Source organism: Cetorhinus maximus, chromosome 1 (genome assembly GCF_964194155.1).
Source record: "Cetorhinus maximus chromosome 1, sCetMax3.hap1.1, whole genome shotgun sequence".
Classification (NCBI taxonomy): domain Eukaryota; kingdom Metazoa; phylum Chordata; class Chondrichthyes; order Lamniformes; family Cetorhinidae; genus Cetorhinus; species Cetorhinus maximus.
The window spans coordinates 141,963,632-141,982,430 of NC_135879.1; the positions used below are offsets into that span (position 1 = coordinate 141,963,632).

Consider the following 18,799-nt stretch of genomic DNA (forward strand, 5'->3'; position numbering starts at 1 on the left):
ATGCTGGCAACGCTCAGCATTCCCTTACCACCACCTCTAGTGACCCTTTCAGAGCCTCCGATTTGTCACACTGCTTGCCAACATTCAATATTGGATGAGCAGAAATTTCACAAATTACACATTGAGAAAGCTGAAGCCGTTGTCTTCGGTCCCAGAGACCAATTCCAACCCCTAACCACCATTTTCGTTCCTGGCAACTGTCTGCATCTGAAATAGACTGTTTGAAACCTTGGTGTTGTGTTTGACTGGAAGATGATTTTCGAGCCACAGCAGCTCCATCACTAAGATGGACCATTTCCATATTCACATCACCCGACTCCAACCCAGCCTCAGCTTGTCTGCTGCTGAAAACCTCATCCATGCCTTTGTTGCCTCTAGACTTGGCTATTTCAATGTTCTCCTGGCTAGCCTCCCAGTTTGTACTCATCTAAAAAACTCTGCTGACCGTCTCTTAACTCTCAACAAATTTCATTCAAAATTCACACCTCTGTTTTCTGACCTACACTGGCTCCCAATCTAACAAAGCCTCAATTTTAAAATCTTCATCCTGGTTTACAAGTCCCTCCATGGTCTCACCCTTCCCTAACTCTAATCTCCTCCAACCTACAAGCCTTCCAAATCTCTGTGCATCTCCAATTCTGGCCTCTTGACCATCCCTGATTTTAATCACTCCACTGTTGGCATCCTGCTATCAGCTGCCTTGGTCCTAAGCTCTGGAATTCCCTTCCCAAATCTTCTTGCCTCCCTTCCTAAATGTCTCTGCCTCTCTATATCACTTCCATCCTTTAAGATGCTCCTTAAAACCTACCTCTCTAACCAAGCTTTGGTCTTCTGTCCCAATATCCTGTTTTGTGGCTCACTGTGAAAAAGGGTTTAAATGCTCTTGTTAGGCATCTTGGGACATTTTTCTACATTGAAGGTGTTATATAGATGCAAGTTGCTGTTTATAATCCCTCCTACCCTTCTCTACAACATTAAGTAGCAAGGGGACAGATAAGCAGAAAGAGTAATGATGAGGCTAACAGTGCTCATCGTTATAACGAGGTAAATCAGACAGCAAATTGTGGCATATGCACATACACAATTAATCAAATAAATTCAGAAATTGCTGTCAGAGATACCTTGTTCCTCCACAGGTTGCAGTTCTCACCAATAGGCTCACCGCCAAAATTAATGTAATGGTGTGAACTTGAGATACTTGCCCACGAGTTCCACAATGAAAATGGCAGAAAAAATTAGAGTTGGTACATTCAGAAGCAAGCTTTTAAATGGTATAAATACTGCTTAAAAATGGCCCTAAAAATTGGTTTTACAATTATGGAGTCTCATTCCCTCAGAAGATAAGTAATGTTGGTATTTTCTTTTAGTTTCAACTTTTTCTGTATGTCTCTTATCTCTGTTAATCCCATCTGCATGTTCTAATCTTTAATCCACTTTCTAGACATGACTTAGATCTAATTTATATTTTCTGCTTTACACTCTATGATCAATACAGAGTCCAAAATAAAGAAGCTCGCTGTTTGACACCATTTTCACAGTAGGAGGCACTGCACTGGACTAAATGCCAAATTAGAGCCTGTGCTCTGTAATTAGGGATTCTTTTGCCTCTGAATGCAAAATCCGGGTCATTATATTATCTATTATGCTAAATTATAGATGAGTCCTTCTACAGCTGGAAATTTTAGTTGTTGTTGGTCAATATTGAATAAACTCATTCAATGGTTAATTGCAATTTAGGCTTTGGTTTTAGGAGATCAATTTTAAGGAGGCCTGCTTTCTGGTTTTGTTAAGTTTTATTCCAGGACACTTTTTCTATACATTGCAAACAAAACAAGTTTAAATTATATTAAAAATATCAAACTATTTATTTATAGTTGATACTTTACAGACTTGAGTACCTTTTACACATGAAAGCCTCCATGAAGAAAGTGTGGAAAAATAGGTTGAACTCCAGATCTCTTAATAGGTTGCAGAATGTGGCAGACTGCCAAACAGGATCTTTCAGATTGCTTGACCAGGTGCTCGGGTCACCATGGAGTATGACCACATGGTACCCAACAGTTTATCAGAAACTTTTCAGAACTTGTAGATGCTGCACATGTTGTATATCATTTTGGATGAACATCAGAAACAGAAAGGGTTAATAAGGATAGCACTGAGCTTGATTAGTTCTCTAAAGCTGACCTTTAGTTTGGTATTGCTGATCTGTTTTTAACATTGTATCCGAGTGAACCATTAACTTTTCATTTAATAAACATAAAGCAACTTAAACCACAATATCTTGAAAGAGCTCATCAATGTGTAGAACTTCTGAACAGATGGTACTGTATGAAAAATTAGCCTGTAGAAACAAGTAAGATAGCATGCAAATGCCCTTGGGAAATGCTGACGTTGGATATATGAAAAGAGTTTGTGAACCTATAAGTTCAATGGCTCAGAGTTGAATGATTGAGGAAAGGATGTTTACAACTGATATTTACCAGTGCTGATTGCAAGGACACAAGCAGCAAAGAAGCACCATCTGTTCGAACAAATGAGTTCATGCGAATAGTGATAAAGGGGAGGGAGCCGCAGCAGGGCTGTCACATAGCAGAGATGAAAAAGGGAGAGTGTTAAATACTTAGACAGGGAGCTACCGTGAATCCTCCACAGAAGAAAACAAACCTCATTTGGCATAGATCCCAAGATAGAGATAACTACTGTGTCCTCCTCGTAAGTTTATCCCATAGCGAGAACGTAGCACAGTGTCCTCTTACTGTTGTGGTTGTGTTGATGCTTTGCTGACACTTGAAGTCTGTTATAAATTAAGATTAAACTGACCTTTCAAAAAATGGATTTTAAAATCTGTACCTCAATTACACTTAGAAACTTGGTACATATCAACCAACACAACGGATTGAATGTGTTACTAATCTAAACATGATTATGATTTGAAACTAATCTATTTTTTTTATTCATTCATGGGATGTGGGCATCACTGGCTAAGCCAGCATTTATTACCCATCCCTATTTGACCTTGTTCAGAGTCAACCACATTGCTGTGGGTCTGGAATCACATGCAGGCCAGACCAGGCAAGGACAGCAGATTTCCTTCTCTAAAAGACATTAGTGAGCCAGATGGGTTTTTATGAAGTTCAACAATGGTCATCAGACTTTTAATTGAATTCAAATTCCACTATCTGCCATGGTGGGATTTGAACCCAGGTCTCCAGAGCATTACCCTGGGTCTCTGGATTACTAGTCTAGTGACAACATCGCCTCCCCTATAATTTTAATTCGGACAGACTCCCATTTCTATTGTAACGGTCTTTTTTTTGCAATGGTTATAATTGATCTGGTGCAACTTAACACTGATCATGAAAAACTGATCAACAATAACTACTTATATGGTGCTTTTAAGTAGTCTTCTGAAAGTCCAAATAAAGCACATCCACTGGCTTCCCCTCATCAACTCTGCTAGTTACATTCTTGAAAAATTCCAGTAGATTTGTCAAGCATGATTTCCCTTTCGTAAATCCATGCTGACTCTGTCCGATTCTGCCACTGTTTTCCACGTGCTCAGCTATTAAATCTTTTATAACAGACTTTAGAATTTTCCCCACTACCAACATCAGGCTGACTGGTCTATAATTCCCTGTTTTCTCTCTACCTCCCTTTTTAAATAATGGGGTTATATTAGCTACCCTCCAATCTGTAGGAACTGTTCCAGAGTCTATAGAATCTCAGAAGATGACCACCAATGCATCCACTATTTCTAGGGCCACTTCCTTAAGTACTCTGGGATGTAGACTATCAGGCCCTGGGGATTTACTAGCCTTCAATCCCATCAATTTCTCCAACATCATTTCCCTACTAATACTGATTTCTTTCAGTTCCTCTCTCTCACTAAACCCTGTGTTCCCCAACATTTCTGGTATGTTATTTGTGTCCTCCTTTGTGAAGACAGAACCAAAGCATGTATTTAGTTGGTCAGCCATTTCTTTGTTCCCCATTATAAATTCCCCTGTTTCTGACTGTAAGGGACCTACATTTGTCTTCACCAATCTTTTTCTCTTCACATACCTATAGAAACTTTTACAGTCAGGTTTTATGTTCCCTGCAAGCTTACTCTCGTACTCTATTTTCCCCTTCTTATCAATCCCTTGGTCCTCCTTTGCTGAATTCTAAACTGCTCCCAATCCTCAGGTCTGTTGTTTTTTCTGGCCAATTTGTATGCCTCTTCCTTGCATCTAATACTATCTCTAATTTCCCTTGTAAGCCATGGTTTGGCCACCTTTCCTATTTTACTTTTGCACCAGACAGGAATAAACAATTGTTGCAGTTCACCCATGCGCTCTTTGAACGTTTGCCATTGCCTATCCACCGTCATCCCTTTAAGTAATGTTTCCCAATCCATCATAGCCAACTCATGTCTCATACCATCATAGCTTCCTTTATTAAGATTCAGGGCCCTAGTCTCAGAATCAACTACATCACTCTCCATCCTGATGAAGAATTCTATCATATTATGGTCAGTCATCCCCAAGGGGCCTCGCACAACTAGACTGCCAATTATTCCTTTCTCATTACACAATACCCAGTCTAGGATGACCTGTTCTCTAGTTGGTTCCTCAATGTATTGGTCCAGAAAACCATCCCGTATACACTCCAGGAATTCCTCCTCTACGGTATTGTTACTAATTTGATTTGCCCAATCTATATGCAGATTAAAGTCACCCATAATTACAGATGTTCCTACTTGGCAGTTTACACTTGGTACTTTTGTAGGTTAGATAAGGGAGTCTGAAATGTATATGCCAGTTCACTGCATTTAACTTTCTAAATCGAAGATCTATCCCAATGACAGATCAAAGAGCCATACTTTTGTAAGCCAATGATTCTGGCCTTGAAAGGAAACTAGTTTTAACAATGTTAATATAGAGTGTGTGGATGCCATACAACCTCACTCAGAAGAGCCCTGAAATATGTGAAGGGATAATGGTCAATATTTAAGAGACCAAGCTAATCCAGGCAATTACAAGGCAGTTAGTATAACATCTGCTTGAGGAAAAAATAGAATGTTTTATTCTAATTAGAATATTAGAAACTGCCACATATCTAGATAAAGAGAAAATAGTTAAGATGTAGCCAGCACAAATTTCAGGAGGGACAATTGTGCTTTGATATCTCACAATCCTTTGAGACGCAGCCAGACATGGCAGCTGGGCGAAATGCATTAGGATGGAAAGTGAAATCGTCCGATTTGAAACTAGGGTCCTAAATCTTAAAGGAAACCACAAAGGTATGAGGCGTGAGCTGACTAAGATAGATTGGGCTAATACTTAAGGAACAAATGTATGCATTTGCAACAGTTATAAAATTCCTTCCTGGCACAAAAGCACAACAGGAAAAGCAACCCAACCATGGCTAACAAAAGGAATTAAGGATAGTAATAAATCCAAAGAGGAGTCATATAAAGTTACTCAAAAAAGTAGCAAGCCTGAGGATTGGGAGCAGTTTAGAATTCAGTGAAGGAAGACCAAGAGATTGATTAAGAAGGGAAAAATAGAGTATGAGCGTAAACTTGCTAGGAACATAAAGAGGACTGTAAAAGCTTCTATAAGTATGTAAAAAGAAAAAGATTAGTGAAGACAAATGTAGGTCCCTTACAGTCTGAAATGGAAGAATTTATAATAGAGAACAAGGAAATGGCAGAGCAGTTAAACAACTACTTTAGTTCTGTCTTCACGAAGGAAGACACAAATAACTACCCAGAAATACTAGGGAACCAAGGGTCTAGTGAAGAGAAGAAATTGAAGGAAATTAGTATTACTAAAACAATAGTGCTGGAGAAATTAATGGGACTGAAAGTCGATAAATCCCCAGGGCCCAATAATCTACATCCCAGGGTACCAAAGGAGATGGCCATGGAAATAGTTGGGTGTCATCTTCCAAAATTCTGTAGATTCTGGAACAGTCCCACTATTTAAAAAAGGAGGGAGGGAGAAAGATTTTGATAAAGTCCCACATAAGAGGTTAGTGTGTAAAATTGAAGCACATGTGATTGGGGGTAGCATATTGGCATGGATTAAGAATTGGTTAACAGACAGGAAGCAGAGTAGGAATAAATGGGTCTTTTTCAGAGGGGCAGGCCCGGGTACTAGTGGGGTGTCGCAGGGGTCAGTGCTTGGGCCCCAGCTATTCACAATATATATAAATGATTTGGAGCAGGGAACCAAATGTAATGTTTCCAAGTTTGCTGATGACACAAAACTTGGTGGGAACGTGAGCAATGAGGAGGGTGTTAAGAGGCTTCATGGCAATTTAGACAGGTTGAGTGAGTGGGCAAATACATGGTAGATGCAGTATAACATGGAGAAGTGTGAAGTTATCCAATTTGATAGGAAAAACAGAATGGCAGAGTATTATTTAAATGGTGGTAGATTGGGAAATGTTGATGTACAAAGGGACCTGGGTGTCCTTGTACACCAATCACTCAAAGCAAGCATACAGGTGCAGCAAGCAATTAAGGCAGCAAATGTATGTTGGCCTTCATTGCGAAAGGACTAGAGTACAGGAGCAAGGATGTCTTACTGCAGCTATACAGGGCCTTGGTGAGACCATACCTGGAGTATTGCAAGCAGTTTTGGTCTCCTTACCTAAGAAAGGATCTACTTGCCATAGATGGAGTGCAGTGAAGGTTCACCAGACTGATTCCTGGGATGGCAGGATTGTCATACGAGGAGAGATTGGGCCAATTAGGCCTGTATTCACTGGAGTTAAGAAGAATGAGAGGAGATCTCATTGAAACATACAAAATTCTGATAGGATTGGACAGACTGGATGCAGAATGATATTTCCTCTAGCTGGGGCGTCTAGGATAAGGGGTCACAGTCCTAGGATACAGGGTAGACCATTTAGGACTGAGATGAGGAGGAAACTCTTCACTCAGTGGTGAACCTATGGAGTTCTCTACCACAGAAGGCTGTGGAGGCCAAGTCACTGAGTATTTAAGACGGATATAGATAGATTTCTGGATTCTAAAGGCGTCAAGGAGTATGGGGAGAGCATGGAAGTACAGCGTTGAGATAGAGGATCAGCCATGATCATATTGAATGGCAGAGCAGGTTCAAAGCGCCGAACGACTTACTCCTGCTCCTATTTTCTATGCTGTACTATTCATGGACTTTAGGAAAGTCTTTGACAAGGTAGCACATGAGGGAAGGTTAAAGGGTGTGAAATGAGGGAGGAGGACTGAAAACTGGTTTAAAAATTGGAGAGTTTAGGATTTAAAACAGTTGTTCAGTGGTTGGAAGTGGGTAGTGGTGCCCCTCAGGATTCAGTTATGGGGCCACTTCTATTCATTGAGCATATCAATGATAAGATCAGTGTTGTGCAATAGGATTTCAGTGCTTGTCATAATTGGGGCAAGCAGGTTACCACCACATGTTATGAACAAAAGCAACATTAATAAAACAAATGTGCAATTTTTTGAAAATAGGTTTGAGATTTTAAACCATCAGCAATCAAGACACATACACACTGCCAGAGCTAGAAGAACAGCTTCAAAAGGGTTTTGCAATTCAACTGTTCCACAAAGCAAGCCTGTTGTACACATTCTCAAAAGGTGGTGACAACCTGTTAACTGAAGTTATGTTTCTGACAGTGTGCTCCAGTTTATTTCAAAAACACAAACATCAAGGATAAACTTTCTCTATTTATCAGAATTAATAGATTAGGACACTTGGGAGGGAAAATAATCGACAAACCTCTACAAATTGGCTTCTGTGCTCTGGCTTTTGCCTTTCTTACACTGTCACCTACAATTTCTGAGCATTGCATCAGGACTTTTAATAGATCTTTAGCTCATGGCCAAAACCCCTGTGACCTCTCCTTTTACGCCAATAGTGTTTCCTTATAATCACTCATTTCAACAGATCTATTAAGATGAAGGATGTTGCTACACCACCCAGCTTGTCAAAATTGCACATTTCAACCCTCATTGGCAGACATGTCTGTCACTCACATAACTCAACTGTTTTGCAAAAACTGCCAATTACCAGCTAAACAAAACCAAGTTCTTCAGTTAGCATCCCCTGTGTCACTAAGAACATAAAAACATAAAAAATAGGAGGAGTAGACCAAATGGCCTACTCCACCATTCAATACGATCATTGCTAGTCTTTGGCTTCAACTCCACTTTCCTGCCCATTCCACATATCCCTCAATTCTCTGAGACACCAAAAATCTGTCTGTCTCAGCCTTAAGTGTGCTTAAAAATGGAGCATCCACAACCTTTGGGGTAGAGATTTCCAATGATTCACAATCCTTTTGAGTGAAGAAATTTCTCATCTCATCTCATGACACTAGGAAGTTCTGAGGAACAAAGGGGTCTTGGTGTGCGTGTCCATAGATCTCTGAAGGCGGAGAGGCATGTTAGTGGGGTGGTGAAAAAGGCATATGGGACACTTGCCTTTATCAATTGAGGCAGAGATTACAAAAGTAGGGAGGTCATGTTGGAGTTGTATAGAACCTTGGTGAGGCCACAGCTGGAGTACTGTATGCAGTTCTGCTTGCCACATCATAGGAGGGATGTGATTGCACTAGAGGAGATGCAGAGAAGATTCACCAGAATGTTGCCTGGGATGAAACATTTAAGTTATGAAGAGAGGTTGGATAGATTTGGGTTGTTTTTGTTGGAGCAGAGAAGACTGAGGGGCAACCTGATCGAGGTGTACAAGGTTATGAGGGGCATGGACAGGGTGGATAGGGAGCAACTGTTCCCCTTAGTTGAAGGGTCAGTGACGAGGGGCCATAAACTCAAGTGAGGGGCAGGAGATTTAGGGGGGATGTGAGGAAAAACGTTTTTACCCAGAGGGTGGTGATGGTCTGGAATGCGCTGCCTGGGAGGGTGGTGGAGGCGGGTTGCCTCACATCCTTTAAAAAGTACCTGGGTGAGCACTTGGCACATCATAACATGCAAGGCTATGGGCCAAGTGCTGGTAAATGGGATTAGGTAGGTAGGTCAGGTGTTTCTCACGTGTCGGTGCAGACTCGATGGGCCTCTTCTGCACTGTAAGATTCTGAGATTCCTAAACAATTGGACTCTATCCTAAAACTGCACCCCCTTGTTCTAGTTTCCCCATCCAGGGGAAACAACCTCTCAATGCCCACCCTAACAAGACCCTTCAGAATCTTGGATGTTTCAATGAGATCACCTCTCATTCTTCTAAACTCCAAAGAATATAGACCCAATTTACTCAGCATCTCATCACAGGACAACCTCTCATCCCAGGGACCAATCTAGTGAATCTTCACTATATCACCTCCAATACGTCTATATTCTCCCTTAAATATGGAGATCAAAATGCCGCACAGTATTCCAGGTGTGGTCTCACCAAAGCCCTATAAAACTGTAGCAAGACTTCTTTATTCTTCTACTCCAATGCCGTTTCAATTAAGGCCAACATACCATTTGCTTTCCTAATTGCTTCCTGTACTTACATGCTAACTTGGTGTTCCTTGTACACATTCTTCTAAGTGCTTCTGAACATCAGTTTTTACAAGCTTCGCACCTTTTAAAAAATTTTTGCTTTTCTATTCCGATGACCAAAGTGTATATCCTCACACTTAACCACATCATAATCTATCTGCCACCTTGTTGCCAACTCACTTAACCTGTTTTATATCTCACTGCAGCCTCTGTATCCTCCTCACAGCTTGCATCACTACCTTGCTTTGTATCATCAGGAAACTTAGGTGCGTTACACTCTGTTATTAATATAGATTGTAACTAGCTGCAGCCCCGGCACTGATCCTTGCGGTACTTCACTAGTCACTGCCTGCCAACTCAAAAATGTCCCATTTATCCCTTCTCTTCGTTTCCTGTCCATCAACCAATTCTCTACCCGTGCTAATATATCAGCCCCAATGGCCTAAGGCCGTCACTTTCAGCCCTGTAAAGTGCCCAGTCTACCTCAAATTACTCTGGAAGGGCAAGGTATCTCAAAAATTTGAGCAACAGGTGAAGCTAGCTGTTTCACACTGCTGCTATGCAGCAGCAACATGAGTGGTATTCGTCGTGAACAGGATGCTGCCATCAAGTCAAAAAGACGTTCTGCCTATTTCACACACGAGTAATGTGGTATATGAAATTCAGTGCCAGTCTGATGCTCGGTATGTAGGCCGTACATCCCAAAGACTGGCTCGTATCAAGCATGCCCCTTCTGCTGTTCACAACAGGCAAGGTACAGGCTGTACCCAACCAGTCCATGCTTGCAAAATTCAAAACACAGTGTCCAACATTAGATGTGATTTCAGGATTGGACATTTACTAAATAATCCTCAGTGTGCTAGGAATTACGCTGACAACCAATTTAAGATTATCAGTCAGGCTCGCAGTGTGGTGCATTTGCATGTACTGGATGCCACATATATTAATACACAGGGCCCTGTTCTTTACAGGCAGAAAGAACATGGACACACATTGCGCCTGTTTCAGCTAAACAAAATAAGTGGCAGCCATTCACTGGTTCATTCCTCAGAGCAATGCTCTGACCAATCAGAGTCAAGCTGCCTGGCGTAAATTCCAAACAATACTTGGCACTTAACTGCCAGTCACCATCAACTGGTGCATTCTATGTGGCAACGCCTCTACCAGAGTCCATTTGCCAACCAATCAGCTCTCTCTTCTCATACAGTATAAATTGGTGTTCTCTTTACATTTGGTATTCTTGCGAATTGTCCTGATGAGTGCAAGGTGAAAAGTTTTGGCAAAAATGTCTCTTTTTTCAGCAATCTTAAATTGGCTGTTAGTGTAATACTTAGCGCTCTCGGAATTGTTCAGCAAGTACTTTTCAATCATGGAATCACACCTAACGTTAGACGTAATGTTCTGCGTTTTGCAAGCATGAGCTGGTTGAGTACAATCAGTAATTTGTCCATTGCGAACAGCCAAAGGGAAGTGCTGTTACAATTCACCAATTATTGGGACATATGGCCTACATACCTGGGATTGCACCAGCACTAAAATTCATATATCATATAACTCATTTGATTTGATGGCATTTAATGATCCCATTAGTGGAAAATACCAATAATGCTGCATGTGCTGGAAGTTACATATATTCAAATGCAGGGGCCTGTCCTCTGCAGGCAAAAGGTAGATGTCCAGGCATTGCACCATTTTTGAATTAAACAAAAGCATAGGGGATAATAGTTCCCTGATGTATTCTTCATGGCAATTCCTCAGCTAGAGTAGACTTGCCAACCAATTAGCACCCTTTTCTCATGTGGTATAACTTTTGCTTCCTTTGAAATTTGGCATTCATGCAATTCTGTACTGATACATACATACGAACTCACAAATTAGGAGCAGTAGGCCACTCGGCCCTTCGAGCCTGTTCCACCATTCACTAAGATTATGTTGATCTGATTGCAACATCAACTCCATTCTCCCACCTAGCTCATTTTAGCTAGCTGTGTTTTCATTGCCCTCACAACTGCCCTTATTTAAGTTTCCAATACTAGTCTTGGACCCACTCTTCTCTCCCTCAAACTGAATGTAAAATTCAATCTTATTATGATCGCTGCTACCTAGGGTGCCTTCGCTATGAAGTCATTCATTAATCCTATCTCATTGCGTAATACCAGATCTCATATGGTCTTACATCCTGGTTGGCTCCAGCACGTGCTGTTCTAAGAAACTATCCCAAAAACATTCTATGAATTCCTCATCTAGGTTAATGATCAGTCTAATAATGAAACTGATGAGTAAAAGATGAAAAGCTTTGACATCATGGCTCTTTTTTCAGCAGTTTTGTACTACCATGCGACCATCTAGGGAATTTTAGAGAATTATAGCTAGCACATCTACCAGCTCTGTAGCTATTTCTTTTAGAATCCTAGGACACAAGCCATCAAGTCCTGGGGATCTGTCATTATTAGTCCCTCAAGTTTCTCCAGTACTTCATCTCTGCTAATATTATTCCTCAATTTCCTCATTCTTATTGGCCCTTAGGTTTTCTCCTAATTCTGGTATGTAACTTTGCCTGACTTCATAGTAGAAGACACAAGTATTTGTTTAACATCTGTCATTTCCTTATTACACATGATAATTTCTCCGGCCTCTGTTTCAAAGGGACCAATGTTTGCTTTAGCTACTCTCCTCCTTTTTATTTAGCTACTCTTCTCTTGCAAAAGCTCTTAGAATATTTTTTATATTCCTGGCTAGCTTATTCTCATATTATTTTTTACACTTTTTAGCAACATTGTGGTGGCCCTTTGCTGGTTTCTTAAACAATCCCCATCTTCAGACTTACTGCTATTCTTTGCAGCATTGTAAGCCTCTTCTTTTAATCAAATATAATCCCTAGCCTCCTTAGTAAACCATGGATGGATCTGTCTTGCTGAGTTTTTTAAAAAATAGAATGTATTTTTGTTGAATATTTTGAATTATTTTGTTAAAACTTTTCCATTGTTTATTTACCGTTATACCTTTCAGTCTATTTACCCAATCAACTTTAGCCAGCCCTCCCTCATACCTATGCAATTGGCTTTAAGTTTCAGATTCTTGTTTGAGATTGGACTATATTCCCCAAGAAAATTGAAAGCAAATCAGACCACTGTCCTTCCAAAAGCTTGTCCTGTTTTTGCAGCGCTTCACAGAGCAGTTCCAAAGATCTAAATATATCTGGCACCCAGAGAGAGAACAGTAGCAGAGAAGATAATAAACAGCAGACTATTTATCTTGTTTTATTGAGCAATTGGCCCTTTCGCTTCCAGGTCACTAGAAACCCAACAATTGAATTATATTCTGATAAACATAGTCACAATATGACTAATAGCAACGCGGTTGATTATTCCTCACTCAGTTAAGGACGGATGACAAATGGCTGTCTAATGAGTGATATGCATACTCATTCCCAACTCAACGTAACTCAGTATTGTGTGGCTCTAAAAATGAACGGCAATTTGCCACGTCTGTAATCGATTCACCACTTGTAGCAAGCGCGTTGTACAACACTGATATAGATAAATGACCAGATGGAGCATTGTCCAGATTTGCAGACCATACCGAAGTAGAAGATATAGTTAAACCTGTAGAAGATCAAAGGAAACGGCAATGGGATGTTGATAAGGTGGGGGAAAAACTAAAAGGATATACTTGACTTAGAGAGAGTGCACGAAGGTTCAGCAGACTGGTTCCTGGAACGAAAAGGATTGTGCTATGAAGAGAAATTGATGAGGCTCGGCCTATATTCTCTCAAATTCAGAAAAATATGAAGTGATCTAATTGAAACATTAAATTCCTAAGGGGCTTGACACAGTAGATGCTGGGAGGATGTTTCCCCTGGCTCAGGAATCTACAACTAGGGATCACAATCCCAAAAGATCGAGAATCTTTGGAATTCTCTACCCTTGACAGCAATGTTCAATTCTTAAGGCCCTTCAAGATAGAGATTTATAGATTTTTGGGTACTATGGGAATTAAACATAATGAGGATAGAGTGAGAAGGTGGAGTTGAAGTAAATCAGCTTTAACTTAATTGAATGTGGAGCAAGCTCAAAGGGTCATATGGCCTACTTCTGCACCTATTTCTTATGCTCATGGATGAAAGAGATGGAATTTAACACAAGTTTTGAGATGCTGCTTTTCGGTTAATATCAGTAATTATACTCTAATCAAAGTAGATTTAATGCTGTTCAAGAGCAAAGGGCCCTCCGGGTAAAACTTCTTCATGCAGAGTTGTGAGGCTGTGGAATTCACTTCCACGGTTCATGGTTGCACCAAAAACTAGGGCAACATTCAAGATTAGATAAGTGAATGAAGGAAAGGGATCTAAGGGACATGGAAACAAAATCTGTAAATGAGATTGAAGCCATTTGCTCATGAAGGAAAATACTAACATAGACTAGTTGAACTGAATAAAGCGTGTTTCCATGTTGTAATTTCTATATAGATATAGAACATTAAATCCTGAAATTTCCAAATAACAGACACGTAACAGTGATAGATGATGCCTCCAATAATGATTCCAAGGTTGACAGTTTCGGCTCTGACCACAGGTGAGATAAGCACTCAGCCTATCCTTAGAGGCTAACAAAATACTTTTCATCTTCTGCCGATACCAGAGAAGATCCCAAGCAGTATCCGAAGTGACTTCTATGCCTATTGCGTGCACAAATGTAGTTGCTTTAAAGTTGAGCTTGCAAACTTTGTACATGTCCAGTTGCTCCATTGCTGCAAGTTGAATCTTACAGTATAAAGGGGGTATATTCAGCAGCTAGGAATCTGGACAACTACTGAACCGCCTACAACATAATAGGAGTATCTCTCTGAAATTCACACTGCAGAGCCCCATCATTCAGACACACATTAGAGTCAGGTCAGTGTAAACTCTAACACGCATGTGCCAAAGCAAGATCTTATAATGTGTAAATGCTGATGTTCACACACACAAAACAAAAGAGCTAATTTGTATTTATACAGAGTGCCTTTCATGACCCCAGAATATCCCAAAGCACTTTACAGCCAATTAAGCACTTTTGAAGTGCAGTTACTGTTATAATGTAGGAAATGTAAACCAGGACCCTCGTACTCAGTTTATATTAAGGACCAATTTGCAATGACTCCACAATACAAATCAGTTTCACTGATGCCAAATTCACCTCTTGTTCCAAGTGTGATACTTCAAACATTTTAGCACAAAGTTCCTACTTTTCCAATTTATTTACATTGGCTAATTATTTGATAATTGAAATTTTTAAAGGAAAAAAAGTCTCAATTGTCATGAGTAAGCTGTGTACTATGGATATTTAGAAACCTATGAGACCGCACTGGGTTGCCCCAGTGGCTTCAAACCAAAAGAAAGCCAACAAGTCCCCTTTTCAAAGGGGTATAACTAATAGGAACTAAAATCATTAAGAATAAAGGAAACTTATCAAATTAGATAATGTTGTCACCAATGTCCAACATCCCCTTTGGTCCCTACAGTGCCAACAATCAAAAAGGGCCGCAAGCATACCGACAGATACTGCATACTCCTTTCTCCTGGGCCACCTGCATACTGTGGATGTCAGTCTTTTGGCCAACAATGTCAAAACTACATTAAGATAAATGCAAAATACTGCGGAAGCTGGAAATCTGAAACAAAAACAGAAAATGCCGGAAAAACTCAGCAGGTCTGACAGCATCTGTGGAGAGAGAAACAGAGTTGATGTTTTGAGTCCATCTGACCCTTGAGAAAGGTTTTTCCTGAGGTTTTCCAGCATTTTTTGTTTTTGTGAGCTACACAATTGCTAAAAAGGAAAATACAAGTGGCACAGTTAACACTTGCTATTGACAGCATGATAACTGATAACGAAGGTAAGAGCCCATGGGATCCAAGGCAATTTGGCAAATTGGATCCAGCATTGGCTGAGTGGCAGGAAGCAGAGGGTGATGGTTGAGGGGTGTTTTTGTGACCGGATGCCTGTGTCCAGTGGGGTTCCACAAGGATCAGTGTTGGGTCCCTTGCGGTTTTAGAACAGAGATGAGGAGAAACTTCTTTAGCCAGAGAGTGGTGAATCTATGGAATTCATTGCCACAGAAGGTTGTGGAGGCCAGGTCATTGAGTGTATTTAAGACAGAGATGGATAGGTTCTTGATTGGTAAGGGGATCAAAGGTTACAGGGAGAAGGCGGGAGAATGAGGTTGAGAAACTTATCAGCCATGATTGAATGGCGGAGCAGACTCGATGGGCCGAACGGCCTAATTTCTGCTCCTATGTCTTATGGTCTTATGTTTGTGGTATATATAAACGATTTAGACTTGAATGTAGGAGGGTTGATCAGTAAACTCGCTGATCATACGAAAATTGGCGGTGTGGTAAATAGTGAGGGGGATAGCCTTAGATTACAGGAGGATATAGATGGGCTGGTCAGATGGACTAATCAGTGGCAAATGGAACTTAATCCCTATAAGTATGAGGTGATGCACTTGGGCAGGACAAACAAGGCACAGGGATGCACGATAAATGGTAGGACCCTGGGAAATACCGAGGATCTGAGGGACCTTGGTGTGCATGTCCACCAGTCCCTTAAGGTAGTGGGACAGGTAGATAAGGTGGTTAAGGAGGCATATGGGATACTTGCCTTTATTAGCCAAGGCATAGAATATGAGTGCAGGGAGATTATGCTGGAACTGTATAAAACGCTGATTAGGCCACAGCTAGAGTATTGCGTGCAGTTCTGGAATCCACATTATAGGATGGATGTGATTGCACTAGAGAGAGTGCAGAGATTTACTAGGATGTTGCCTGGGCTAGGGAGTTTTAGTTATGAGGAGAGATTGGATAGACTGGAGTTATTTTCCCTACAGCAGAGGAGGTTGAGGGGGGACATGATTGAGGTGTATAAAATTATGAGAGGCATAGATAGGTAGACAGGAAGGAACTTTTCCCCTTGGTGGAGGGATCAATAACCAGGGGGCAAAGATTTAAGGTAAGGGGCAGGAGGTTTAGAGGGGATGTGAGAAAGAATTTTTTCACCCAGAGGGTGGTGGGAATCTGGAACTCTCTGCCTGAAAGGGTGGTAGAGGCAGAAACCCTAACATTTAAGAAATATTTAGAGGTGCACTTGCGATGCCATGGCTTAAAGGCTATGGGCCTAGTGCTGGAAAGTGGCTTGTTTGACTGGCACAGACTCGATGGGCCTATTTGACTCTAACTATAAAAATAGATACTGAACCCTATTCTCAATGAAGCCAACAGTGCCTCAAGAACTACATATGCTGCACCATTTGCCCCCACTGGTAAAACACTAAAAAAAACGTGCTGGAAACACTCAGCAGGTCAGAAATCATCTATGGGAAAGGTTTAATGCTTCAGGTCCACTACCACGTTTTATTTCAGATCTGTAACATTTTGCATTTTATCGTACAAAATTAGTGTCGTACACACATCAGACCTAGGACAGTGTAAATCTTCGTGGCTCATCAACCAACTGTTCACACTCACACACACCACAACCAGGGACAGAACAACCCAGGGACCCACAGACAGGGTCAGGATAACAACTACTTGCAATTATAGATTTATAAGGCGCCTTTATAGTAGTGAAACGTCCCAAGATGCTTCACAGGAGCTTTATCAGTCAAAATTTGACAGTAAACTACTTAGAGAGATAGTAAAAGAGGTAGGTTTATAAAGCGTCTTAAAAGAGCAAGGTAGAAAGGTTTAAGGAGGGGAATCTGCAGTTTAGGGACTCACACATCTACACCAGAAACAGAATAATCCAGACAAACTTTCACATCCCAGAGTCGGTATAACCGAGGACGAGCTCTCTCTCTCACACTCACACACTCACACACCATCCACACCGACGAGCTTTGTTCATTTCTCGCCCCAACCGAGCTTGGCCCCAGGCTCATTCTCAGACACTTTGTTCACTTTTTATCCAACAAAGCCTGTGGATTTTGTCTTTGAAGCCAGTGGGCAAGACCCGGCCTGCCACCCGCCAAAGGCTCTCTCTCCCTCTGTGAAGCACTGAGGTGGGTTCCCCGCCTCCCTTACCTGTGGAGCTGGTGTCTATCAGGGGTGGGGGGGCCAGTACCGGTGCGTTCTCCCGGGCTGTTTCCTGTCCGACTCTCGCTCTAAACTCAAGACCCAGCCGCCGCGTCCCCACCCGTTAGCTCGCCGCTCGCGTTTTTTCCTCCGTGACAACCGGACTCGCTATCTCACTGGTCCCGCCCCGGGCCTCGCCGGATTGGTGAGGTGACGTCACATCGCACGGCGCCCTGCCGCGGCTGGGGCTGTTTATTGGTTGAGAAAGCTGTCAATTACGAAACGTCACGGAGCCTCACGGAGTTAATCATTTCCGGTCTGCCGTTAATTTAAAGGCAAACGAGGAAGTGTAGTTAAAAGTAGAAATAGAATCGTTAGATGGAATTTTCACGTTATAAAATTACTGCTTCTTTGCAATTCTATCTTCTTGTTGTTTTGATATTGACAGTACCATGAATTTTTTAGGTGGTTCTATTTTTTTTATATAACATAAGCCGGTCAATGAGAGCAGCATAGTGAGGCGAATGTTAATCAGGGAATTGTTATCGCCTTTGGTATTTCCTCCTCTTTGATGGTGCGAACATGTGATAATTTAGGCTTTGTCCGGGGTTTCGGTTCCGGGATCATGATTGCTTTTAAAGAAATGCTTCCGGGCTCCGCTCGGGATGATCGTTGGACGGGAGGCAGCCGCGAGCTGTGACCGTTAATGGCGCGAGTTCCTGTGGGGGTGGAGGAGGAGCAGCAGCCCGGGCCCAGTCCCGGAGCCCGGCTCGGCTCCGTTCAGGTATCCGCTAAAGGGCATGGGGTGTCAGGCATGACATTGGGAGGTCGGTTACAGGCCGAGCTCTCCTGTCGGGAGTGATTTGGCGGCTGGCTGATTTGTTTTTTACTTTGAGTACGATCATTTCCCACTACCGAGAGTGGTGCGACACCCCCGGGGCTGTTGAGTGCCCCAGTCCGCAGCATCTTGGCATCGTAAACCTCCCGGGTGGGCTGGTGGTCTACGAGTAGTGGTGCCTTGCCGAACTCCATGTTCTCCTGCCCTGCCTGAGGCTTGTTTCCCTCCTAGATAATTCTTTCACTGTGACTCCTGCTGGCAACTGGCTGGGGAGTAGTTGGGCCTCTCCAAGGAAGATGCAGAGTGCCCTCAAGCTGTCCTGTTGTCGGGGTGGAGGTGTGAAAAGATCCCCATCCACCAGCACCCTTCTTTGCCTGGCTGAATTTGTGTTCTCATTGTTTTCCTTTTAATTTGTCTCACTTCCTCTGAATAAAAGGTG

The 18,799-nt window shown here is 41.8% G+C and overlaps 2 protein-coding genes across 7 annotated transcripts in view; one reads left to right on the forward strand and one right to left on the reverse strand.

Annotated features, from left to right (window-relative positions):
- The window catches only part of fryl (furry homolog, like), a 594,162-nt gene extending 576,453 nt beyond the window's left edge, over positions 1–17,709 (reverse strand). Inside the window, exon 1 of the mRNA XM_078547597.1 lies at positions 17,532–17,709. The gene's annotated coding sequence lies outside the window, so the exon portion shown is untranslated. The remainder of the gene's footprint in view (positions 1–17,531) is intronic.
- The window catches only part of ociad1 (OCIA domain containing 1), an 85,531-nt gene that overhangs the window by 37,122 nt on the left and 29,610 nt on the right, over positions 1–18,799 (forward strand). For 2 of the 6 annotated variants that reach the window (XM_078547789.1, XM_078547803.1), the window contains exon 1: positions 17,843–18,306. The exons of the other annotated variants lie outside the window; for them this stretch is intronic. In XM_078547789.1, the coding sequence (XP_078403915.1) occupies positions 18,229–18,306 (78 nt within the window). In that variant the 5' untranslated portion in view covers positions 17,843–18,228. Of the gene's footprint in view, positions 1–17,842; positions 18,307–18,799 lie in introns of those variants that run through there. 6 annotated transcript variants of the gene reach the window in all.